At 42.4% G+C, this 26,168-nt stretch overlaps 1 protein-coding gene across 4 annotated transcripts in view; it reads right to left on the reverse strand.

Moving 5' to 3' along the window:
* Window positions 1–314: 314 nt before the first annotated feature.
* LOC146197934 (uncharacterized) overlaps window positions 315–26,168 on the reverse strand; it is a 115,553-nt gene continuing 89,699 nt past the window's right edge. For all 4 annotated transcript variants that reach the window (XM_084593210.1, XM_084593211.1, XM_084593208.1 and 1 more), the window contains 7 exons: window positions 26,074–26,157; window positions 25,734–25,879; window positions 22,516–22,595; window positions 19,022–19,104; window positions 18,061–18,152; window positions 17,175–17,285; window positions 315–14,472 (listed from right to left, as the gene is read on the reverse strand). In XM_084593210.1, the coding sequence (XP_084449336.1) occupies window positions 14,327–14,472; window positions 17,175–17,285; window positions 18,061–18,152; window positions 19,022–19,104; window positions 22,516–22,595; window positions 25,734–25,879; window positions 26,074–26,157 (742 nt within the window). In that variant the 3' untranslated portion in view covers window positions 315–14,326. The remainder of the gene's footprint in view (window positions 14,473–17,174; window positions 17,286–18,060; window positions 18,153–19,021; window positions 19,105–22,515; window positions 22,596–25,733; window positions 25,880–26,073; window positions 26,158–26,168) is intronic.

The raw sequence follows: 26,168 nt of genomic DNA on the forward strand, positions 1-26,168 counted from the left end.
CGGCCCAGCCTGGCGACAGAAGCGCCACCGCATCTTGCCTACGTCACAGACCGGTGTTGGTCTATACAAGACTAAAGAAAAAAAAAAAAAACCTTATATGTTGCTTAGCACCTGCCATTTGCACAAACAAAAATTGTTGGATGTGACTGTGTCGCCAAAGTACAGAATAAATGAGCAAGTAGCAGCACCAGCATCAATATCTGGCACATTAAGTGGTGCGCCTGCCCTGTTGCATTCTCCCTTCAATTCCATGTGAGGTGTGTTCCCTTGGGAACATGCAAAAATGTACCAGAAGTCCAGTAAAAAACCACATAATCGACATGACAGCTTTCATCTTTTATTCTTAAATGCAGATGTGTTCGATGATACAATAGGCTACTCTCAAATGCTGTGTAACCGGAATAGCTCAATTTAGAGATCTTTATATATTTGGTTAGGTCTAGTAAACAACATTTGACATGTTTATCACAGCTGTTAAAAGGTCACTAGATTAACCCTGCACAGACAGCACGAACACTACATGCAAATCAAGTTCTCCGATTCTTCCTTTTAGGTGTGGCATAGTAAACAAAAAAAAAACAGACATGAATTTCTTTCAGTTTTGGACCCACGCTAGAAAACATGGTTGGGACAGACTACTTATACAGGAAATGTATGAAGTGTGTCACATATGTTGGCATGTTTAAAAAAAAAAAAAACCCAATTCACAAAAAATATTTTACACTCAAAAGGAATGTACCCACAGCACATGCAGCAGGTTGACAGATATTGGGCATTAGGCTGCACCAATGTTAAGAACGGAGTGCAAAAAAAAAAAAAAAAAAAAAGCGAAATGAAAGAACAGTTTTGCTAACACATTCCCTAGGCTAGCCGTAAGCGTAACCTGTGCCAAGGAACAAAAGTGCTGTATTTTTATGGTAGCAGCTGAGGTCTAGACAATACAGAGGTAGTGCAAAAATTGAAAAAAAAAAAAAAAAAAAAAAATCAACTAAGAAAACTCCTAAGCCTGCAGCAGTTTTGAAAGAATGAAATGGCCTAGCATTGCCATGTGGCAATGTAAAAAGACCTTGCTGGATTGAGAAAACATGCACAGTAAAATCTCCAAAATTGACAGTCTGACAGCACAGCAAGTTGCATGCAGCAGACTTTCAAGACAATGAGACCTGAGATTCTGATTTTGAAACTATGATGGCACAAGAAATTGCTTTATGGTGTTAACGAAGGCTCATTGCAGAAGTTATCTAACACCACTCACGCTTTCCCCAAAACAACAAAATTTTGCTGTAATTGCCCAATAATGATCTTACTCTGTAAAGCTAATAAACATATTCCACAGGTACATACCAATCACCACAGAACAATAGAACATTCCAAAGTGGGATTCCTCCACCTTAATTGCACAAGACTGAACAAGCAGTACAAGTCTGCTGCAGAGCTGAAATGAGGCTAAGGTGTCAGTGTACATACAGCCTTGAATGGCAAAGCACATTGTTCTTTTGCGCAACCACAGCACCATACCATGAGTCACAATGGTAAAAAAGAAAAAGAAAGCATGCCAAAACAAGCTTCTTGATGGCAACTCTGAATTGTTAACAGATGAACCACGCACAAATGTGACGCACGTACATGTCACATTACTCTACTAGATGTCATATCTCCATTAAAAATAATTCTGGAAGCAGGAAGATATTTACCAAAACACAACACAACTGCAACTCATTTTTCAACAGGAAAGACTGTGTAAACCAATGTACCTTTGTCACTGGCCACCTTCATCACAATTAGAAGAGCAATCAGATACAAGCAGTTTCTACAAAAAAATGTGACTCTCTTAAACAAGTGCTAAGTTGTGAATTCGGAGTGTGAAAAGCAAGTTGGTAGCCACCATGCTGAATCCATGATTTGAGCTCAGCCAACTCCACTGAAGAAGCACTCACAGAACACGAGCATTTGCTAGCATATGACCATTGGCATGCTTTTCATAATTCCCAGATCTTATTTCCCCACAATTCAATTGTAGAATCATTACGGTCATACTCAACAACTGCTTTCAGCGGCATTTTATCAGCGATGAGTGCACGCTTGCTAAAAACAAGCAGACATTAAAAAATGTGAACACTTCTCACAGTGAGCAGAAAGAGTTGACTACATGGCTTCAGCAGGCTGCAGCGATGACTCACAGGGACTACTAAGCCGGTAACTGGGTTAAACTGGCCTAATATTAAAAAAAAAAAAAATTAAGATCACAAATCTGATGTCTAGACTATGTGGGGAACTACAGAATTCAGGTTTACATATTCTGGAAACGTGAAACAAATTATCTCATAGCACGTCCAGGTACACACCGTACACATTGCGAAAAAACCAAATTGAATGTCTTAGGTGAGAACGACACGTCAAAAGATAAGGAAAATTACACGTTATACCAGAAGCTATCATCTACATGTAAGCGTCATCAAAAATGGCACTTTTAGGGACACTTTGCTCCAACAGCAAGCCCAGAGATATCATACTTTACACACCACACACACACGCACTACAGTACAACATTGCAAGCTCGGGCAGAAATAACAGAAATAAAAGGCAGCTGCAAATGTGAACACTCCAAAGCACAAGTGACACAAAGGAAGGCATCAAAACCCACTGTCACCTTTCAAATATGGCAAATAAAGCTCCACTTTCTGAATAACTTAAAAGGAAACAAATAGTGTTCAAAGTGCAGAATAAACTCAGTATACATACCATCACTCCAGCCACCGTGTGGCAACAATCTACACACTCCACGTGAAGTGAGCAATCAGTGAGGCTCAGCGATGCATACCCTCAACATTACAGCACTCGACAATCAGCAGCTGCAGCAAACACTTCTCTGGTTTGGCAGAGAGGCCCTGATTGCACCAATTGACAGAGTTGGCTTGTGTTCCAGTCTGTCAGACGGATGCACCTTGGAAGAAAATCAAGTGAGAAAGAGAAGAAGAAAAAGAAAAGCAGGCATGCTGTCATAACATGGCACTTTCAGGAACACTGAAAGGAACATTGGTTCCTTGCGAGAAGTCACGAAGTTGCATGAAGCAAGCGCATTTGGTACTGCGGGGTGCCGAAATTGCAGCGCACCCTCACAGAGCCCAAAACAAGGGAACACAGAAGAGGCAATGCAGCCTGAACTCTGCCGGGCCCTATTTTGCCCTTTCCTTATCGGGTATGCAGATGCGAGAAAGACGTCGCAGCAGATTGTGAACAAGTAGGTAGAGATATCAGCTGTGAAACGCAGTGTCCACAACCCTTTGCAAGCAGGAGGCACATGATAGGTTACAAAGTGAGCACCGCTGTCCTGCTGCCACGAGTTACATTCAGGATAGGAGAGTACAAGTGAGCCAGATTTAGAGGTGTGTGCAAGCGAAAAAAGAAAACTGTGGAATGGTTAGAGAAAGCTGCAATTCTTGAAATGCAGTCTGGCCATACAGTAAACCAGTAAATTATGCAAATACCCTTTGAACAAATGCTTGCACAAACTGTAGGCACTGAGCATTTACAGTGGGTCACAGTGATGAGAATTGCATACCTGTACATACATACTCCTGTTACAGCTTCTCCCCTTAAAGCAGCCTGCAAATACATGCACATTTAGGAATTTGCAAAAAGACGATTTTGTTACAATGCAAAAGGCTGTTATATTTTTTATCACAAGGTATGGCCAGAAAAAAGAAAATCTTTAACACTGTTACATGGCTTGTTTATGCACAATGCGACAAAGTGCTCACAAAAAGAAAGAAAGAAGAGAAAAAGCACATAGGTGCCTCTGTCATTTTGGCTTAGGTAAGCGGCATTTCGAGATGTTCAAAGAAAGAACAACAAATACAACAACGAAACATTATCGTAACACACTTCAAGAATTGAAAGCCAAGTTAAGAATGACCATGTTGGCTGAATTTCACATCACGGACAAAACAATTATACTTTGGACAGGGCACTTCACAGCTAAAATTAGCAGTGGCCACAACCCCTAATAGGCTTTTGCACCTGCTTGAAAGTGCCAGTGTTCACCATGAACGATTTTAACAAATGTCAACACACAACGATGGGACAAACATAAGCATTGACACTAGCATAACAAACTCGGTTCTGTCTTGCACAAGTGGGCCAGGCCTCATCGCTCAAATCCTGCCACCTTTTTTGTTTTGGCACACCTTAGCAAATCATTATTGGAAAGAAACCACAGTGCCAACAGAGAAAAGGAGCCAACGATTCCAATGACTCCCCAATGCTTGTGCGCCCACAGCTTGTATAGCTCGGACTTGTGATATAGCTACTTGGTCAATGCCCCAAAGGCACTAAGTTTCTCAGAGCCCTACTCTAGGCCACTTTTGTGTTAGAAAGTCACTACATGCTGTGTGCAAGTAGTCAAATGGTATGCCAAATGTGTAGGCACAAATACACGCACACACATGTCAACCACTGTAGAGAACTGTCGATGCCAGAAAGACGTTCAGAAACGGTTCCACTTACAGTGATTCATAAGACCACTGAGAAGGGATAGTATACTAGTATACTGTATACTCTATGAAAAGCTGCATACACAACAAACACTTTCGGGGACTAGTACACATGCATGCATTTCTGAGAAGCAATGCACACCACACCATGGGAGACAGAAATACAAGGACAAGAACAGCTGCGCTTGTCCTTATGCGTTTGGTATGGTTCACGTCATGACAAAAGATGAGCAATTTTCTTTCTTTTCTTTTTATGTCCAGATCAATGACGTTCGACTAGATGAGTGATGTGTGCCTTTCAAGCTAAGTATGTAACACAACCTTAGTTGGCATAGGATTACAGTGTTGTTGGTGTGCTTATCTGTGTGTTCTTGTGCCCAATCAAACGAAGCTGTTCAAGAGAGGAAAGGAGGAAACTGAGAAAGAGGGGAACAAAGGAGAGGCAAACCTGAGACACCGATAGTTAAGCAACCCCAAAATGACACATTCATCTAGCTATGGCAGCTTTGCAAGGCACACTGCTGTACACATTTTTATTCTCCATCTGACTGGTGCACTGCAGACACTTAGTGGCTCCTACGGCATACACCAACCTTTGTAGAAACTAGGCATAACATGGCTTCGCGGAAGATGTTAGAGGTCAGGCTCTATACCCTCAAGTAGCTTGCAACCTCTCACACCAATATGCATGTGACCAGTGCATCACAAGGAGGTGGTACCAGTGCCTTTAGAGACAGCTTTATAAGCTAAAAACCAGAATATAAAAGCCAATTGCAATATTAGAGAAAACAGATCCGTCTGTTTATGGAAGCCAACACAAAAATAGTGACAAAATGTGAAGGGATTGTCAGTCATTTCTGTAGCCTTCTTTGAGCATGTGTGCTAACAAAGCAAGCGTTCGCTGGACAATGACAAAGCAGTCACAGAGATAGCAGAGCGTTAGCATAAGCCCTGGTTGCAGATATACTACAAAAGTAAATTTCATGTAGTAATAACTTGTATTGAGCACTTTCAATGCATTCCGCATGAGTATCATGGAAGCAGGCATGTTGGCTTGCATCCACGCAAAGTAAAAGCAATTGGTATTTGCATGCAATACAGGAGCTGGCCTGCACAATACTATAAAGAAAAGATGAATTATGACTGCTTTTCCTGCAACTTGAGACGTGATTTACCAATGGGCACAAAACAGCAACCAAAGAAAGAGAGTTCAAACAGAGCTTCATATACTGGTTTTGTTGGCCAACCTAAGGAAACAACACCAATCTGAATGTGAGCTCTCTGTGTAGAAAAATGCCATTAAGTATCCTGACCAATGTTGATACCAAAGATTTCATTCCATTCTCCTAATAATAAACAGCCTACCAAGCAGTGCCCATCAAGTTGACCCATCATGTACTTTAAAAATCAAGTTTACTGGCTTATGTGGCTGAGAATTTAACAAAACCAATCAGGTTTACTTGCTGACGTAGCTGAGAACTTAATGCAGCATAGCACTTTCATTAGATACCCTTTGTGCAGCCTTGCAAGTTGGACAGTACTTGCTCCAAGGTATAGACTATCACGTCTAGAGGAGTGCGCCAAAGGGCTTCTACTCTGGCAGCACAGAAACAATATGAAACTAAGCTGATGAGTATTCTCAAAGGCCACTCTCGAACGACACAGGAGCGTTAGGCAAACAAAACAAAAATGAGCGCAAACATCACCTGTGCCAGCTGCCAAATTGCACAGACATTTAGCTTCTTCAAAGTGTGTGCAAATTTGCTGCTGCCAGCTACTTTTGTGCCCACAAGCATGCGGCAAATTCACTTAAGCAAGCAAGCACATTTGAATAATGATCCAGTGCCATGCATCTTGTGAGGAATGCCTTACTTTCCAATCCACTACAGCAACGCAATAAATCTCGCAAACTTCAAGTGTTTAAATATTTTACTGACCAAAGCATGTAAAATTGCCATCATCAGGCAATGAATTGCTCAGGATAAGTTTCTCACAAAGGTGGAGGTGCCAGAGTGAAGAAAGATCTGCTCCATTTGAAAGTAGCATGCCCAATGCAGTTGTATAATGCTTTAAATGTGTACGCAAAGTACAAAGCAGCTCCATGATTCATAAAACCTTTTCAACAAACGTGATTTTACTTAAACCGATGGTACTAACAATTTAGAATAGATTAAAATAACCTCCAATTAAAAAGGGTGCTTGAGTTCAAAGACTCACTTGGACTTCCACTTTACATACTGATTAAAACTGGCTGTTTCAAAGATGAGGAAAGAAAAAAACACTAACGATGAAAGAGGAAAGCAAGGATCCACTCAGCAACAAGTAAAAAATCACTGGCAACAATTGCACATTGTTCGAAACTCTCTTTGCAGTAGACTTTTGCACTTGAGGCTAAACATAAAATGAAGACATAACCCAAATTTGTCACACACTGAAGAGATTTAAAAAAGAAAAAAGAATGCAAGGAGAGCTTTATGTCTTTTAAAGAGAAAGACATACAAACAAGCAATCTAGTCTTAAGATGTCTTGCTGAAGTCTGTTAAAATAATATGACTACATCCCAATAATAAAATGTAGAGGCTGAACTATTATAATAATAATAATAAAAAAAACAAGGCAAGAACACTTTAGTTTTCACTTTCTATTTAAAAACCAAGAAATAATAATTGCATGGACATACTCTTTCCATAACGAAGTTGTTATGAGAGAGTAAGGCACAAGATCATGATGACAAGTTCATAAAGATGGGGTTGACTAATTCACACAACATGCACTTTTTTTCCCATGGCAATTTACAAGCAAATGCTGGTGACGGCCCAAAATGCAATTAAACAGCTTTGAGTAGTAGTTCCAGGCTGGCCAGCTGACCACGCGTGACATATATACTTTGCACATTGTATTGTATGTAGTATGCACTGCACATTCAGTAGAGATTTCCCCAAAACTGTTTTCGGCAAATAAAAAAAGTAACAATGCCAAGTTGGTCGGCAATTCAAATTATAAACAGCAGTCAAACTGTTAACAGTCTTGTACTTTGCCCATGGTCGTGAATGACTATCTGAATTTGTACAGGGTTATTTATGTGCCAAGGATCTGCTACTACTACCAGCAGCCTTGCAGTATCAGCCTTAAGAGACCCTGCAATGGAGACTGGGGATATGTCAACATGAAAAACAAGCCAAGCCTTCGTACAGACGTAAAAAAAAAAAAGGATGAGGATGTAGAAATCCAAAGAGGTCAAGGGATGCCAAGCTTCTACATAAAGTCACGGTGCAAAGGAAACATCCAATGAGAATAGTCCTCACAAAAACATCAATGACAATCACTTTGGAAAAAACATACTCTGAACACACATTCTTGACATGGAGTATGTTCATCCTTAAAAAAATGGCAACTTATAACACATTCCTTACTTGGCATTTAAAGAGTGGCACAGCAGAGGTCCACACCAAATTAAAAGGAATAAGTTCAAAAGTAACATCCCTGACCCCAATTTATTTCTTTGCCGGTATTGGGAAATCCACAGCACAAGCTGAAATAAGCTTCATGTGCCGCTCTGGTGTGCAAACTACTGGTGCCAAGGTGAATGTGGGTGTTGTAATTATTAAACGAGTGTGTCCTGAAACATCCCTACAGTGAGTAAGCTCAAGCACTAGACGTGGAGACAATTTCCACTGTCACCTGCTAATCTTGCCGGCATTTCACTCCAGTTTTAACCGTACTTTGTCTACTGCACGACGCATACCTTATTACTCTTCCCACCTGTGTGAAGGTAAAAGTACGCGATAATGACAGTTCAGCCCATAATCTTTCCTTTCTGCTGAGCCGGCCAGATATGTAAGAAAGGGGCTGAAACACCACACTTGCTTCTCTCTCCCATAGTTCCATCAGATGGTAGAATACAGCTTAGAGAGCTTTCGTCATACTGCATCCCCCCACCCCCCCCCCCTCCCCTCAGACTGTAGCAAGTGCGAAGTTATCGTTTTGTGCACTGAATGAACAGCTTCTTGCATCCGCTTGCCTCAAATTCTTCTTTCCCTCACACTCGATTCATGCCTGTAATCACAGAGAGGAATCTCAACTAGCTGTGCATATCACAGGAATTGAGAATGAGGAAGGGGCAAAAAAAAGAAAACACACGAAATGAAGGCTGTTATCGCAAACAACATGGTGTTGACCATGCTGCTCGTATGCCCAAGTTTAGGCAGCCCATTGGGTGAGGCTTTGGTACACAAAACTAGAATAATATTTAATACTATACACACAGTATCACCAGATGTTGTACCTTATTTACATGACCGCCAAGCAAGAGCAATAAATTACGCTCAAAATGCAGAAAGTAAAATGCAGCAAAATGAAGGAATGCGTTAAATACAGAAGAACATGCAGGATTTCCTTTCAAAGCCAAATGTAGGAATGTCTTATTGCTGTAACTGCCAAGAGGCACACATGACTGCCTCATACAACTGGGCTCCAACATGTGCTCAAATATGTTTCCTGGGAATAAACTGCCACAGGTGTGCAAATGCTGTCCATCAAATTGTTAGCTGATCAAATGTCAAGCCAAATACAATAAAATCTAGTTAATTCGGCCTTGAAGGGACCAGGAAAAATGTTCTAAATATTGAACGGCCCTAGAGAGCTGCCGATAACCGTTTCCACCATATTATTTCTATTTAATGAACACCTGTAATATATCTGCCTACACTTTTGAGATGAAAATCAAGGAAGACCACAATTTTTCGCAGCTTTGCCAAGTCTTTCGTACTTTGTGCACATCACCGGGAATGTCGAAGAAATGCTTCAAAACTGCAAGAGTATCTCTGGCCCATTTTGCCACCCTACACAGTTGCAGTGGTGCCTCTTCACAAACGACTCAGTCACATTTTAAAGATGCCTCACTGCATAAGGCAGTGCACGAAGCATCCTACGCATGAAGTATCCAAAAAATGCGATTGTTAGGCATACTAAAGAGCAGAGGCAGCATGAGGATGCGAGAGAGAGAGAAACATGCCCAGGCATTAAAAAGGTGAGATGCTATTACAAAATAAAGGACTAGTGACACGCAAAGCAAAGCTGAAAACGGAATGGATGGCTGATGCACGTGTCCAGTAGCAGCAGTGGTGTGAATTGAAGAGAAGCGAAACAAACTATGTTGCAGGTTTGTTTCGGCAAAGAGCCCTTCCAATCATCGTCACACCTGCTATAGCATGCATGCCTAAGGTGCATGGTCACCACTGTTCCACACAATTCAGGTTTGGGAAGGTCAATTTTGCCTGTTGCTCAAATCGCGGGTTGTCTCCCCCCTCTGAATGAACAAGTGTACCACAGACTTATAGGCAGAGATCTTATAAGCAGAGATGATGACTGTGGTCCTAGTTCAAATTACCCGAATTAACAAGGTTTGTTGTACCTTTAAAAATTTTCTGAATCATAAAATACAACAAAGATATACCGAAATTTCGCAGTAGTTCCTGGTTGCGGTTGAACAGAAGTACAAATATTTCAAGCCTCAATTAGTTTCGTTCCACTTCAGAACTGTTATTTTTCAGATTTCAGAACCACCATGCAACAACTGCTGAATTCTGTGACGTGTTTATGTTTAGGGGATTTAACGTCCCAAAGCGACTAGGGCTATGAAAGGTGCCGTAGTGGAGGGCTCTGAAAATTTCGACCACCTGAGGTTATTTAACGTGCAAATGACATCCCACAGTACACAGACACCTTGCTTTTTGCCTCCACTGAAAAGCAGCTGCCGTGCGGTCGGGATTCCATCCTGCATCCTTGAGTACAGCAGTCGAGCGCCCTAACCACTGTGCCACCATGGCAGGGATGAATTCTGTGGCAACATTCAAAATACTGAAGTTATATCAGGTAAAATATCACTCAATCTTGTGTAGGTCAAGCCGTGGGCCAATGCATGAAGTGTTTTTAGCGATACCTGCCGACTGTATGCTTAAGATTCTGAACATATGTAACCTATAATTTTAATAGCCTACTGAAATTTTACTACAGGGCTGCTCCCGAGATTCTTGCGATGGTGCTGTGTTCCGATGAAACTTTGAAACAACTCATTTTCCTCTAGGTCCCAATTACTTCTCCGCCCCGGTGGCTCAGTGGTTAGCACACTCGACTGCTGAATACAAGGATCAAATCCTGGCTGCAGCGGCTATTTTTCGATGGATGTGAAAAGCAAGGTGTCTGTGTACTGTATGATATCAGTTTACAAGAACCCCAGATATCAGTTTACAAGAACCCCACATAGCTGAAATTGCTGGAGTCCTCCACTACGGCCGAGTCGCTCTGGGACGTTAAAAACCAACCAACAAATCAATTTTTTCCATCAACACTGACAGCCACACAATGCTTCATTTCGGCTCTAACTGATTTTCATGAGTGCTACTCCCGTGGCCTCAAGTTGAGATGATTTCTATGAAAAACACAGCATTTTCAATGTCCCAAACATTCCGCACATACCAGACCCAAGGTCGATAACAAAATTTTCAGGCCTGCATTAGGCAATCTTGCACACCATGTGAAAAAAATTTAATTTTTTGTACCTACTTCAGCGATTTATTGTGCATACAAGTATTTTCTAGTAATTTTTGTGATGACATCGCTGCGCCATGCAAAGCTTTGCCCTTGGACATAGAGAAAATTTTGGTTTTCATTTCCTGCTTTATATAATTACACTTAGTACTCTGAAAAACAATATTATCAATTGATGTTCAAGGAACACCTGGGGTTGCCCTCTGATATGCACATGAGAGGCTACAATGAAATATATTCTGAGCTGGGATTGGAACCAAAATATATGTTGATATGGCAGAGACTACTGCAGTGACAACAAACCATGCTCCAACAGCATGGCCATTCTCTACACATTCTTTCAATCATAAGAAATGGGATTTCTATGAACCCCATTCTACGTGCCATTTTTCGCACAAACTTTAGCAAGACTAACTTAGCTCCAATAAATTTCAGCAGGTAGCTATCACATAACAATGTTTTTACAACAAGCTTCGCCATGCTATGCAATTTTTCCTTAATCAAGTCAACATGCCTACGTTCAGCCAAATAAGATATTTTTTACCACAATAAATACAACTCAAATCCACCCACCAGGATTTTTTGTAATAGTAATGTAACAAATGACAAAAAAGTAGTGCCAAATGCAGAACATACACAGTCTAACCAAATCCAGCTGATGCGATTTAAAGATCAAGAACACTAGTTCCTCAAAGCAAATGTGCAATGTACGAAGTCATCTTTAGAATTCCTTAAATGCTCAAAACTTTAAACATTTGCACACCCATGCCTAAAAGAGAAACATTTCACCAGGTGCTTACTTTCTACACACATACCTCATGTAAGGTGCTAGTGAGCTAGGAATTTCCAGTAAAAGTAACTCAGTTCCTACTAGAGTTGCAATATATATATTGTTACGCCCTTAGCGCCGCGACCGAGACATTCTAGCCGGTTCAGTACGCTAGGTACACACAGCCAGCGGGAACGACACAGGTGCCACCAGACAAAGGTCGAACGGGCGTGCGCATTTCTTCCTCTTCCTTCTTTCTTCCTCCGTGCTTTGTTTGAGAACAAGTCCGTAACAATATATATATATATATATATATATATATATATATATATATATATAAAGCATATCAGCCTTGACAGCACTGCAGCTGTACGTCTAACGCACCAGCCATTTCTTTAGATGCTACATCAGAAAGAAGTTTGTAATACGCGGAAAGAAAAAATTAAGGAGTGCCATCTTCATATGACACTTTTCAAGGAAGCTGCCTGAATTTTCCCACCATAAATCTATTGCACCTGTACAACTTTCACAGCTGCCCCTCTGCACCTTCCATGCAATAACAAGCAGACGCGCACTATATTTTACAGTTACAAGCAATGAACTGAAATACTCGATCCTACACTACTCAGTGAGAAACAGAAATCTATGTAATTCATGTGCAAATACTGTCAAACCGCTAGCTCACAAGCAATATACATGTAGACACCACTGCTAGTGTATGCAGTTTCCAGATTACTTTGCGAAGCTTACCGAGAGCTACACACACCGGAATGCACACACATTATTAGAATCAGCTCTAGCTGTTGCATGTGCATATAGAGGCAGCCAGCATGGTACCTTCAAAAGGAACCTAGTAAAGAAAAAGCAAGCAGGACGCCACAAACCACAAGTGCACTCCATCTACGAAGCAATAAATTTGCGCAAGGCAGGTTGAAAGGAAGAGAGGACTCACAAGGAGGAGAGCGAAAGCACGTTTGTGTTAGGCTTTTGCAAAGGAGTGCAAGCGTAAAACTGCCAACACCAAAGCTATGGTAAACTTCAGGCTATGCTATAGCACTTGCATATTCTTCCCCTAGATCTATTAAGGAGGCATACTAACATTAAGTTGGGGACTAGTAGACGAGCAATACACTTGCAATCGAACCAAGAAGACTAAAAAAAGGAAGGCAAAAGTGGAGCATGAGGGACATGAGCAGTGCCCTACGCTGGCTCTCCTTGGGCAAGCACACGTTAACAATGCTAGAGCCTGTAGGACCTTCGTAAAGCTACACTGGCAAACACTGCCACCGCTGCAAAATTCAAGAAATGCGACCACCAAAGAACCCGTTTGCGGTGGAATGCATCATCACATCATATGCTTTTTCAAGACGCAATGGAGACAGTGGCAATGGCGGCAATGTTGGGTGCAGCCTAGGCTTGTTTTGTGGACGGCAGAAAGAGCACTTTTGCCGCCATCTGCTTCTGCATTGACATGCCCGGAGGGGTTGATAGCAAATGGCACAGCAGAACTGCAAGGCCAAGCATCTCTTGCTCGCGAGCAGTTCCAGACAGTAGGCTGAATGTCTTTGAATGCAAAGACGTCTCGGTGAACAGAAGTTTTACCTTTATGTCCAATAAAACAAGCAAACAAAGAAGCAGGCTATGCAGCCAGCTTGCGAATGTCAAGAAGCCAGAGGAAGGCTGTGACTGTCTCACTTTCCTGCCTTTACAAGATAAGAAAAAGGCACAATCTAAAACACATCAAAACAGCATGGCAAATACTATCTGGAGGGCTCCTGCATGCACGGAAAGCTAACAAGAAAGAGCCCAAGGGGTGAAAACAATGTTGTTGGCATGCATATCCATCTGCATAGGAAGGAGGCCCATAGAACAAAATGGCAACCAGAAAGAAAGCGCTCACGTCAATGGGTACTTCTATGAGAAGTTTCCTTCAGACACACCCCGAGGGCAACCTAAATTGTTTCTTTTTTTAAGCCACAATGCATGTGGTCAAAGAAGGAGGAGCTGTACACACATACATACACACACACACACAAAAAAGTCTGTCAATCTGTTTTCTACCTGACATCTCAACAGCTTTCTCAGCGAATACAAGATGCAAACAAGAACAAAGCTCAATGAAGGAAGAATGCAGCAACATTTGAATTTTCACTGCCTTGCATGGGGTGAAATTTTTAGGTGTTGGAAGAGACCTAAACCTCCACGGCCCAAAACAATGAGAACACCTGCAATAAAGCTGCTCCCCTGCCCTTTAACGTCTACCATGGCACAATTTTGGTAGGTGTTGATCACAAGCAGAATGAACAGAGCAAGCAGAGTGAATCTGAAATGCAAAGTTCCCAGCTGACTGATAGAGGGTTCTACACACTGTGCTGTCAAGAGCAATGTAGCAATTTCTCGCCGCCCGGCGCCAGTGGCCTCAATGTGGCATTGTGGCAGGCTAAGCAAGGGCCCCGGGAGCCTCCTTGCCTGCACCGCAACCACTGATGAGGAGCAACGCGGGCAGCAGCAACCGTCAGTAGTACTCAGAGTCAGAGCTCTGGCAGGGCTCAGAGCAGTCCCGGCTCTCGGAAGAAGACGGCCTAGCCCCAGTGTGGTGGTTGGTCTGGTCATTCAGTAGCTCTGACAGACGACCCCCTTGATGGTACAGGCCGCTCACACCTATAAGATAGAAGCCAATGGAAGCAAGACTATACACACACTTGCAAAGCTTTTTGAGGCTGTAATGAGAAGGCAGAACTGCCTCATGGTTGACAGCTGTCTGTCAAGCAGAGATGAGGAAAGGACCGAGAGGGACGATGGACGAAACAACAGCACATAAACATGTGGATGGCAACAAATTTAAAAAGATAGAAAAGATGTATTTACAAAAGCACACGCTAAATTTGCTACAGGCAACTTTTGAGTGCATCACAAGGAGGCTCTCTAGAAGTGCAAAAACTGTACTTGGAGTAGGTTCTGCTTTTGGTAATACGTAGTTACTGAAATAACAGATATAAATGTGACTGTACAGATATTAGAAGCCAGAAACTTAATTTTCAGCAGAGAAACCACAATCTGCCTCATACATGAAACACTGAATTAAACTGCAGCAAGTATAAATAGAGATGGTTGCTGAAAAATTAATGATATTATTATTATTATTATTTATTTATACTGTAAGCCTTTTGACAGGCTCATACAGAAGTGGGCAAAAAAAAGTCACAATTTCACAGACAGTGTACAATATATCCTATAAGACAAAAAAAAAAACAACAACAAAGGAATAACAAGGAACATTGGACAACAAGGAACATTTTAGTACCGACAATATATGCACATGAAATACACTCAAAGCACTCCGTGATTTGCTAGGGCAATCCGCATAAATGCCTCTGCTCACATTGTTGCAGTTTGCTGGGCAATAAATATTTCCACCTTGGTGATGAATTCATTTGCAGAATGAAATAAGACCAAAGTAATTTTGGCAGGATGTTACTTTTATATTTACAACACACAGTGATGCAATCGGTCAGTCATTTTGGAGCAGCTTTTGGAACAGTCAAAAGTGCCTTTTCGCAAAGATATACATCCCATTCCTAAATGTATAAGTCACATTTTTTCTCAATTTTAACGCAAACAGCATTATAACCTGATTACCCATAAAATCTGGCATCGGTGTTGTGAGCAAAAAATCATGGGCATGGCGCTGGCAGGAGGTAATTGGCAGATGAGATGGCAGAGCACCAATTTTTCAATGGTTTGACATAACGAGACAACATGATAACAGAAAGTTGAGAGGAGCTGTTAGCTTGCGTTACTAATTTGAGCTGGAAGGTGAAACAAGAATCAATCTTCCAGCACTCTTAGGTGCTGTATCAGGCACGCTACTCCTGGGCCATCTAGGAACATTCATACGTGTTGGTTAAAAATGGGGCATTATATGTCGAATGGTTGCCTACAACTAGCAAAAGGATAGTGTGGTAGCTTATTGATTTCAGATAATAAGAAACATGATTTATTAGTGGCACAAATTAAAAGATTGGTAAGTGTACAAGCAAAGAGTACATGTACGCTACCGCATCATCCCCTCAAGGCGCAGCTTAAGAGGAGATCCGGGCCCTTAACTGCAAAAAATGGCAAAAAAATCGTTATTCTGAAATATGTTTTGGAATTTGGAGGTTCTGAAAAATTTCTGCACTATTATGGTCCTCTGAATGGTATTTATTGCGTTATTAGATTTTGCAGATAGTAATGCAACAATGTTCGTTAAGAAGAAGACCCCAATATTGATCAAATTCAACCTCGCGCCCCAAGGCAATGGTGCAGCGGAGCGCGGCCATTTCGGCACTAAAATCTTCCACGCCAATGATGTTTTCGCACTATGTGAGGCAAATTCTGCCTTCTGAATGGATGCTGGGAAGCATCGTTTGCTGCAAAAAACCACATCATCTGCCATTTTGCCCTACTACCGCATTTCTCCGCTGCGATGTCTGGTTGAAAACAGAAGTTTCGAATGACTTATGCCTTCAGTAAAAAACAAAAACAGTGTGCCAAGCCTCCCAGCCATGAACGAGCTTTACCCAAGCCTGCTCAAAGCTACAGTTGCAAACAATTGATAATCAGTGATTACAAGACAGTTTCATTCATTACTCATATTGTTACTAACGAAGAAGAGGCGGGCAGTAGCGCAGGCAGGCGTGCTCGCACTAGGCCCGTCAGCCTTTCATTAAAGGTCATCTCAGTCATCGAATATCACCTTGCAGTTCTCTTTCTCCTGTGTTCACTGGCTTGCCACTCTGTAACAATATGACCGCAACTTGTCTGTGACATCACAGCCACCATTTAGCTCTTAAAGCCAAAGTAAAAACTGGATGAGAAAAATTTCATTATAAATTATTTAGCTGGCTTAAGTGAACTGCACGTCACGCCTCATGTATACTGCTGTCTTGCACACTATACTACACAAAAAATAGGCACTCAGAATTTTGCTGTGTCTACACATTTAACGAGGAGAAACAGACGAGACGTGAGGGCTCTGGCACAGTGAATCTGAGCACTTTACTGGCAAGGACAATGCCACCATAGTGCCACGTAAAAACCTGTAATGCTGCATTCACGGCCATTTCTACAAAGCCCACAAAGCACAATTTCCACAGATGATGCCACAATCAATAATGCATTATCCATTACATCTGGACTACTGCTCCTCTAGGACAAACAAAGACAAAGGATTGGTACACGGTCAATAATGATAATAATAATAATAATAATAATAATAAAAAAAAACTGATGAGCGGCTGAAAGATGTTGGCATGGTGTAAGATACCCTTGAAAATTTGCTCTCTCCGGAACACTGCACCAACACGGAAGGCACAACTTACGTGAGAAACCATCCATCCGGAAGGGACTTGACGAAGGCATCACAGCCAGGATGAGAGCAAGGCACTCAGCTACTTCGTTGCTCCTGGCACAGGAGAGGGCGGGCGTGTGGCCTGAGAGCAAAACAGAAGGAGACACAAAACATCCATCAAGCTGTATTCCAGTGCCTGTAGGGCTTGGGGTCCAAGGACCAAAGGTATAACCAAAGAGATAGAAAGTATGTGCTAATGTTGTGGGAGTGGTTCTCAATGGCAATTACTTTTCTTTTATTGCCCACTAGTAATCCACAATATTAGAAAAAAAATCACTTGAAAATTTGTACATACAAGAAAACACAATTCCCTTTGTTTTATCTGGTTTGCCTAAAAGCACTTCTGAACGTTTCATGCACCTAATCATTTCCATGTCTTACTTTGCAATGACAGCTCATAGTCTACAGAGGCTTAGCAGAGCTCACACAGAATCAGAAATTAATTACATTAACAAGAAATACATTAGAAAGCAGCAGCAATGTAACACTGTGCACAAGCACGCAAATGAGTGTGTGTTTAGAGCAGTCTTGCTGTCATGTTTGCAGAGAGAAAGTGACTGAGGGTATGGGCACAAAGCTACTTCACAAAATTTAGGGGAGAACATTATTGACTTCCGCCCCTTCCCCCCACTCAACTTCCCCCTCAAATTCAGAGATGTCTAAAAACGTTTTTGTTGAAAAAATATTCTGGCAGAACACTTTGATAACACAACAAAAATAATAAATTTTCTTACAAGAAAAGGGGTGATTTGTGACGTTGCACAACAGATAATAAAAAGCATTATGACTACAAAGTACATATGCCTAGCGAAGGTCAGCACAATGCAAATTAGAGTAAGTAAAGAGGTGGCACTGACCATTAACATCTGTGGCAAGCACATCAGCACCTTTGAGGAGTAGCGCCTGGGTTGCATCGATCAGGCCGTTACTTGCAGCAACATGAAGAGCCCTAGAAGATTGACACCTGAATTAATCCCATGAGCAGAGAGACCACATCCATTTCCAGCAAAGCCTTCAGCAACGCTTGAAGTCCTAATTGATCTAGTCCTCAAATTCCCTGGCAATTGTACCATGATGTCATGCACGAAAATATGCAGCATGAAACGAAATAGTAAGAGGCATTATATATGTCCTTAGAATTTAATAGTGGACCATGGGCAATTCAAGCATGAGATCCGCACCAGCAGCAAACCTGGAGGAAGACCATGTGAGTAATACCTAACTCAAAGGCTGAAGGTATTGCAAAGCCAGCATAATGTTTACCCACACAACAGAGTCTCGTAAGATGCAACAAGATTAGCGATACACCTGTCTTGTCAAAGTCACCTGTCTTGTCAAAGGAGCATTGCATGAATGTGCTCCTGAGTGCCACCTACATTATAAACTTTGAAACCATACAAAACGTATGAAGCTGTCAGAACTGTTAATAAAGCACTTCTAAATAATAAAGATTATATTGTACTGCTTTAGGTGACACTTGTGCTGTAACAGCTCTAAAGAAGGAAGGAGGTTAGGAAGACAGGCAACAAATAGAATGTGTTGTGGCTGGTGTCACTGATGTAAAACGGTGAAGACGGAAACTGTGTCCATTATTTTCTGACCTTCTGCCAAATAAAACATCCATCAAAGGTAGGCCAACTTGCTTGATAAACTAAGCAATGGTCTCTTAAAATTGAAAGCCAGTATTCTCGCATAACCTTATGTAGATTGCATAACGGTATTTTAAAAAATTGTCCACCTGAACCAATGCTAATTATCTAATATGTCTATAGGTTAGAAAAAAAAAGAATTACTGTGGGCAAAGCACTGGTTACTTACGTTTTCATGTCATCATTGATCATGTTAATAAGCTTCACGAAGTCTGCTTTCTCCAGTATCGTGGCCACTGCGCTTTCTTGTTTCTAGTAACAAAAAAAAAAAGGGACATTGATGCCTGCTTATAAACTTTTCATACCTAATCACACAGCTCAACCTCATGATGATAAAGAAGCACAAATACTGTGGAACGCTCACTATACATGACAACCTGGTTTGGTTTGGTCTACGGGCTTCAACGTTCCAAGCGAGTTAGGCTATGAGAAATGCCACAGTGGAAGGCTCAGAAATTTTCGACCACTTCGCACAGCACACGGGCACCTTGCTTTTTGCCTCTATCAGGAAGTGGCTGCCATGGCTGGAATTCGATCCCACAGCCTTGGGTACAGCAGAAAGTGTCACAGTGGAGATGGGGAATAGACGCCGTTTACGCGAAGTGTCAAAGATGGCGCTACTGACATAGCCCCAGAAGTGCACTTTTTCTATACGGAGACGCGTATGAAATAACACCACGCTCACGAGCTTGTTTACTTGCGAGCACAGCGTGCATTCCACGGAGTCGTTTAAGCTCTTCCTCTTGAGCTGGCAGATAGACTCAATCACCCCAGAAACAAGCAACAAAAATAAAACCACGCTCAAACGCCATGTCCGCTAGCCGTGCTCACAGTAGGGTTACACATGGTGTCTCAGTTCAGATGGCCATCGGTGGCGTGTAAGAGGGTAAAAAATAAAATGCAATTGAGCATCCCATTTACGCACGATGGCTCACATGTGTTGCTAGATGGTAAAAGCACTAGTCCTCTCCAAAAAGCTGGCCATAAACTGCCAGTGAACAATACACCGGGGATTGTGACACACAGGCCCTGTTGCTGTGAGTGCACCTCCTTCTTCAAGTGGTCCTGTTGCTGCTAGAACTGTTTTTTAAAGGCTCGGCAGACTTCTGTGAGCAGCGGTTGACCCAGTAGTTTAGGGACAATCGGACGGCCGGGGTAGGGAGGGAAAGACAGTGGGGTGAAGACTAGGACCAAGTAAACTGTGCTTAAAGCATCGGAGTGCTGTAATTGTTCCGAACTGAAACGCCGAGTATAGGAACTGAATTCTTGCCATTTTGTGCACCCATGCTACATACCTTGACACTTCCTAAATTAAATGCAACTAATCAAAGACTAGTATGAACCAAGCAAAAGTTAAAAAATATAATGGTGTATTAGTAGTCTGCGCTTAAGAGTGAATTTTAGGTACAGCCTTTGACACTGAAATTGGAAATAGAAGCTCTCCCTTATACATGTTTCCAATGCTGTCATTATGAAATACAGTGCATACAAGGTACAAAAGCAATGCAAGAAGGAACACACCACCAGTGCTGACTCATAACTGAAGTTCCAATGAAGAAAACGAAGAAATATATAAATGGCCACCGGCACATGTCACAGTCACGTGAAAGCAAGTTCGTGCATGGCATAGATACAGTAAAATATCATTACAGGAGACACTCTGTTATAAGAGACACTTGAAAATGGTTTCGTTGGTTTTCCTATGTCTGCCATGTTAGCAGAATGCCTACAAGAGACACTCTGTTACTAGGGGCAACTTTTACAGGTCCCTAGAGTAAATTTTTCACTATTTAAGAAGAGACAAACTCTGGCATGCTCATGCAATGCAGCTGACTCGCCCCAACTCTATGTTCAGAAGTTTAGACTTATTTATCTATATTCCGTTCCACATTAATGCCCTTTTTCATTGTAGTATGTAAGCAACCGAGGAGTGCCTCTTCTTGAGTGGGAAGCTAAATGTCCCTGTTGTTTCAGTCACACAGAAATGTGATGCCAGTGGCTAAAACAACAGGGACATTTCGACTTCCCAGTCAGCAACAAGCACTCCTTCTCGGTTCCTGACATATTGCAGCAAAAAAGGACACCGATATAGAACAGAATTTAGCTAAGTAAAATCTAAACTGCTGCACATAAGAGATGGTAAGAATTTCTGGTTACAAGAGACATCTTTTTCAGATTCCTTGAGTGTCTCTTATAACGAGGTTTCACTGAATCACTAGCCAGGATTAGAGTGCACCCACTCCTCCAAGTAGTGAAATTCTCTAAAAGTGAATGCCTGCCCTTGCTTTTCAGAACCAATGTTGTTTTCTGCAATCATGACCAGTTCACCCGAGAGGTAATGGTAGCCTTTTTTTATTAGAAAAAAATGCTGACCAGAGCATTAGCGCATCTTCTGTGGCCCTATTAGATAAGTAATTCCACTACTTGGATGACCACGTGCACTGCGCTCCTGATTAGTAACCTATGCCATGCATGAACTTGCTTTCACATGAATATAAACTGTGCAGTTTACTTTCATTTTCTTCATTAGAACTAAGTTGCGAATCAATGCTGGTGGTGTGCTGCTTCTTGTGCTCTGTTATGTCTTGAAAGTGCGCAGTTTTTTTATTAAGAATCTTCATTAACTAGTTCAAATGCCCGCTTTTATTATTATTATTTTTTTCTACAGTTCAAACGATATTATAGGCATCTCATTTTCAGCAATAATTCTGGAAATATGTCTGCCGTACGTCACTGAGGGTAAGTGCACAAGGCAAGAGTGTTTCACACTCTGTATGTGCCTAAAACGAATTTCATTCACGATCGTAATCATTCGGAAGATGCTCCGACGATCTGTTACATGAAGAGAGTCATTAATGCCCATGTCAATTAAACGGGACTAACTGCTGGAATTCCTAAGTCGACTGCCTGCAGTACTAAGAGCTTGCATTTTACCGCACAGCAGGTGGGTACAACATGGCATTATTGCGGAAGAAAAAGTTGCCTGCACACACGGAATGCTGTTCCAGAAAAGTATGGCAATACATGCTAACAAGAGTGTGTGCAGTTTGTGGGCAACGCCACGAGGGCGGCATCTGGCGGCAGGTGAAGGAAGCAGGCGGAGCACCGTGACTTTCTGACCGTGGGAGAGGGGAGTTTCGCCTCCTAAACACTTCTTGCTTCATAGCTCTAACCATGGCGCCACTGCGGTGGGGTTTATTGTGAATTAGTTAAATAGCAACAGTGCGGTGTGAATTGAATCTCGTTTTATATATATATATATATATATATATATATATATATATATATATATATATATATATATATATAGAGTAGCGAAATAGCTTTAACTTCTATAAACGAATAAAGTGCCCAACAACACAAAGAGCTGGAATATCAAAGGCCCATTGTTATCTCACAAATCACGTCCTCATCAAAATTGCCGTAAGGAACCTATACTGTGCTTTACCATGAAAACTAAGTACTTCTATAAACAAATAAAGTGCCCAACAACACAAACCAGAGCTGGAATATCAAAGGCCCATTGTTATCTCACAAATCACGTCCTCCTCAAAATTGCCGTAAGGAACCTATACTGTGCTTTACCAAGAAAACTAAATGAAACAAGGCAACGCCATAAATACTAACAATTTTGAGTGACAACGAGAAAAAAAGACCACTTACCCGCAAGCAAGCATGGTGAAGAGCACTGTTACCCTTGTTGTCTTGTACAAGGATATCTGCCTTCAGCTCCAATAAGGCCTCTACAAGAAAAACAAAAAAAGAAATGGGGACAGAACTAGTCACTAAGCAATAATAAAAGCAGACATCACAGATCTGCATTTGCACGAAAATCATTAACCCTTTCACTGTCTGCTGTTTCTGACCGGGACGCAACCCCAGTGTCGGCTTGGTTTCAGAGAACGAGCATATCAGGGAACGAGCATAAAGATTTATTTTGCATTATGATGGGTATACAAATAAATTAGTCAATGCAATTTGCACATTTCAGTGTTCTGCAGGTGTTTAAATAAACATCATCATCATCAGTCTGACTATAAATGATATATGATAAAATTAAAAAAAAAACACGCTCAATACTTCTTCAGAGTGTGGTAGATCCTGAAGCATGGGTCCAAGCACTATCCCTTGTCGCACACAGGGCACATGACACGAGTGTCTTTCCTTTTCTTTTGCCCTCGAACAGTGTTCCAACAGATGTGACACCTCCGTCGAGTGCGGATCCCCTTTGCTTCGCTTTGAGGAACCATCTGGGGAAAGTGTCGTGCCGTAAGCCTTGTCGGGTCATCACCACTCCATTTCCTACCTCCACTCCTAGCAGTATGAAACTCTTGAATGAGTTGGTAAACGACATTCAATCGGAATTCACCGAATGTTTTGCGTCCCCCATTTTCGTGCCACAGGATGAAGGCATTGAGGAGGCACATGTCCATGATATGAAAAAAAAAACTTTTTGTACCACTTGAGGGTCTTCCTAATACTTTCCGAGAAACTCATCATCATGTCAGTCTTGTCCACTAATCCCATCTTCATATTGTATTCGAGGACACATGCGGGCTTCCACTTCTCCCCTGTTACTCTATCCACTTTCCCTGTGTCTTCCAGACGTGCATCATGCATTGACGTTAGGACATGTACATCCCTCTTGTCATGCCATTTGAGCGCAAGAAGCGTCTTGGTGTGAAATGACTCCACTTCGCCTTTTTTCATCTTTTTTGAGAAAGTTGGAAGTCACTTTCTGTTGCTCCGAAGAGTTCCACATGCATTAGTTTTTTTGTCTTGAAGGCAGTTGAATGATGCAGGACTACTATACCAATTGTCCACACATAGCGAATGTCCTTTTCCGGGGTAGCCTTCCAGTAGCTCGAGAACTATAGAGCCAGAAAATCCCAAATCTGTGACCATGGTCATTTTTGTTGTGGCACCAGTATACACAACGAATTTCAATATGTAGCCGGTTTTGACGTCGCACAAAACAAACAACTTGATGCCAAAGCGGTGCCTCTTTGATGGAATGTATTGCCGAAATGACAGCCGCCCTTTCCATGGCATCATAGACTCATCAATGCAAACGTCTTGGTGGGGAATTAGTAGACTGCCTAGCTTGCTCTGAATTGCTTCCATAAATGGCCGCACCGTTCTCAGTCGATCGGCAGTATCTGTGGAGTCGCTCAGATGCAGGAGCCGCAGGAGGAGCGCGAACCGGTTGAATGAAAAAATTGTTGCAAAAAATGGTGTCTGCAACATAGGGTCAGTACTCCAATAGTCTTGCAAGGCATTCTTTCTGACCAGGCCCATCAGCAAAACGACCGCAAGAAAACAGTACATTTCTGGCACACTTGTTTCCACCCAAGCTTTCAGCCGCGATGTGCACGCCAGTCCTGGTGCGGTTGTCTTCACTCGCGCGAATCTGTTCGTTTCGCTAGCGATAAGCGAAACAATCGACTCATCAAAAAACAGCTTGAAATAATCAACTTCTTGCGCATATGGCTGAAGAGTTGCGCTAGCGGACGGTCCGGAACGTGACGCGTCGAAAGGAAACAACTTCGGTGTGAAATCGCCTTTTTTCCATATAGTTTCAGTTTGCCGTGCACGCTTCCGGGATGATGGCCCCGCCGTTGCAATATCTGAATCTGATGACGAGGAACTCACCCCTTCCTCCGATGAGACGCTTTCAGAGTCCGAATCTGAGCTTGGCTGGTAATCAGAACCCGAAGAGCCATCGCTCCAGTCAGCCGTCGAAGGTCCCGCGCGGTCCGCCATCCGAAAGTAAGCGCGCGCGGAGGGCGCACATTCAGTGGCCAGCACAAGGGGGAGAAACGGCGCGTACTGAAGTCGAAAGAGAAAAAGATGGAAATAGGCTAAAACACTCGTGTGCTGCTGCTGCTAACGGCAAGCTGTCCTCAAGCGAGGGCGCGTGGAGAGAGCGAATGCAGCAATCGAGTCATATGTCAGTCGGAGAGAGGCAACCGCGTGCGGCCCTGAACTTGCCACGCCGTAGCGGAAGCGCGACAAAGAATAAAAATAAAAACCTCCAAACCTGCCGCAGATGGCAGAACAAACTTTGAACCCATAACCGCATGCGCGCGCCGAAGGATCGCTCGCTCGAGAGAGTAGTGTCACGGAGCGACCACGCCCCCTCCCACGAGCAAAAAACGGGCGGGCGCGGTCGCACCATACTCTTCCATATATGTGTCATATGGCGCGGAGCGAGCATATCAGCTTGTAGAAAGATTCAACAGATGGCGGAGCAAGTCCAAGCGCGGTAGCTTTACGGTGAGGCGCGAAGATTTGAACGCAAGATAGAATACGTACGGGTACGTTATTGACACTGCGGGGAGGAAACGCGAATACGTACCGGTACGTTCGTGACAGTGAAAGGGTTAAACAACTATAAAGTAAAACAAAGCTCATGCAACAACATTTATATCACTGCAAACACAAGAAAAGCTAAGCCCAAAATTCTTCCGAAAATATGCGTTGTTCTGCTTTGGCTTAAACAATAATGTTGCATATGAACACATGGCCACATGCAGCCAAAGCCACTGTGCTAAAAATTACTCAAACAACCTGTTTTTATCAGCTCTGACAAGACACTTATGAGTTGAACAAACTGGGGGAAAAAAAAAAAAAAAGTGTGGACAAGAATTTTCCTTGATTTATAACTTTTTGTTACTCTTGCAAAGACGTGTCAACACACACACACACACACACACGCACGCACGCACGCGCACGCGCGCGCGCGCGCACGCACGCACACACACACACACACACACACACACACACACACACACACACACACACACACACACACACACACACACACACACACATGCACACACACATGCGTGTGTGACCAGGCAGTCAACCATGGTTGTCACCTATGGACTTGCAGCTCCCGTGGGCAGCAGCCATCATGAGCGGTGTTTGGCCCCGGCAGTCAGTGGCATTAATGTCAGCCCCTTCCTTAATCAAGGTCTGCAGGCACAGCACACTGTCATCGCACGCGGCTGCATGAAGCGCAGTCCTGCAAATGCCATTGCAAGTCCCCATCATCGGAAATGCCAAGTTTCAGTCAGCATCGGGAAATATCAACAACTAGTATGAAGCAAACACATATCAAACACAATTTTCACAGGCAGAGAGCTTAGCACAGCAGAAAGAAAGGATAACAAAAGGAAAAAGAAAAGAAATGCGACCAGATGTACATTAGCACCTTACCTCTGCTTCCTGTCCCGCAATTGCACTAACTTCTTCCCGAAATGATTGAGCAACAATTCTATACAAAACTCGCTTCCTTGGAATCTGTTTGATAA

Source organism: Amblyomma maculatum, chromosome 2 (genome assembly GCF_055883805.1).
Source record: "Amblyomma maculatum isolate TAMU_Amacu chromosome 2, ASM5588380v1, whole genome shotgun sequence".
Taxonomy (NCBI): domain Eukaryota; kingdom Metazoa; phylum Arthropoda; class Arachnida; order Ixodida; family Ixodidae; genus Amblyomma; species Amblyomma maculatum.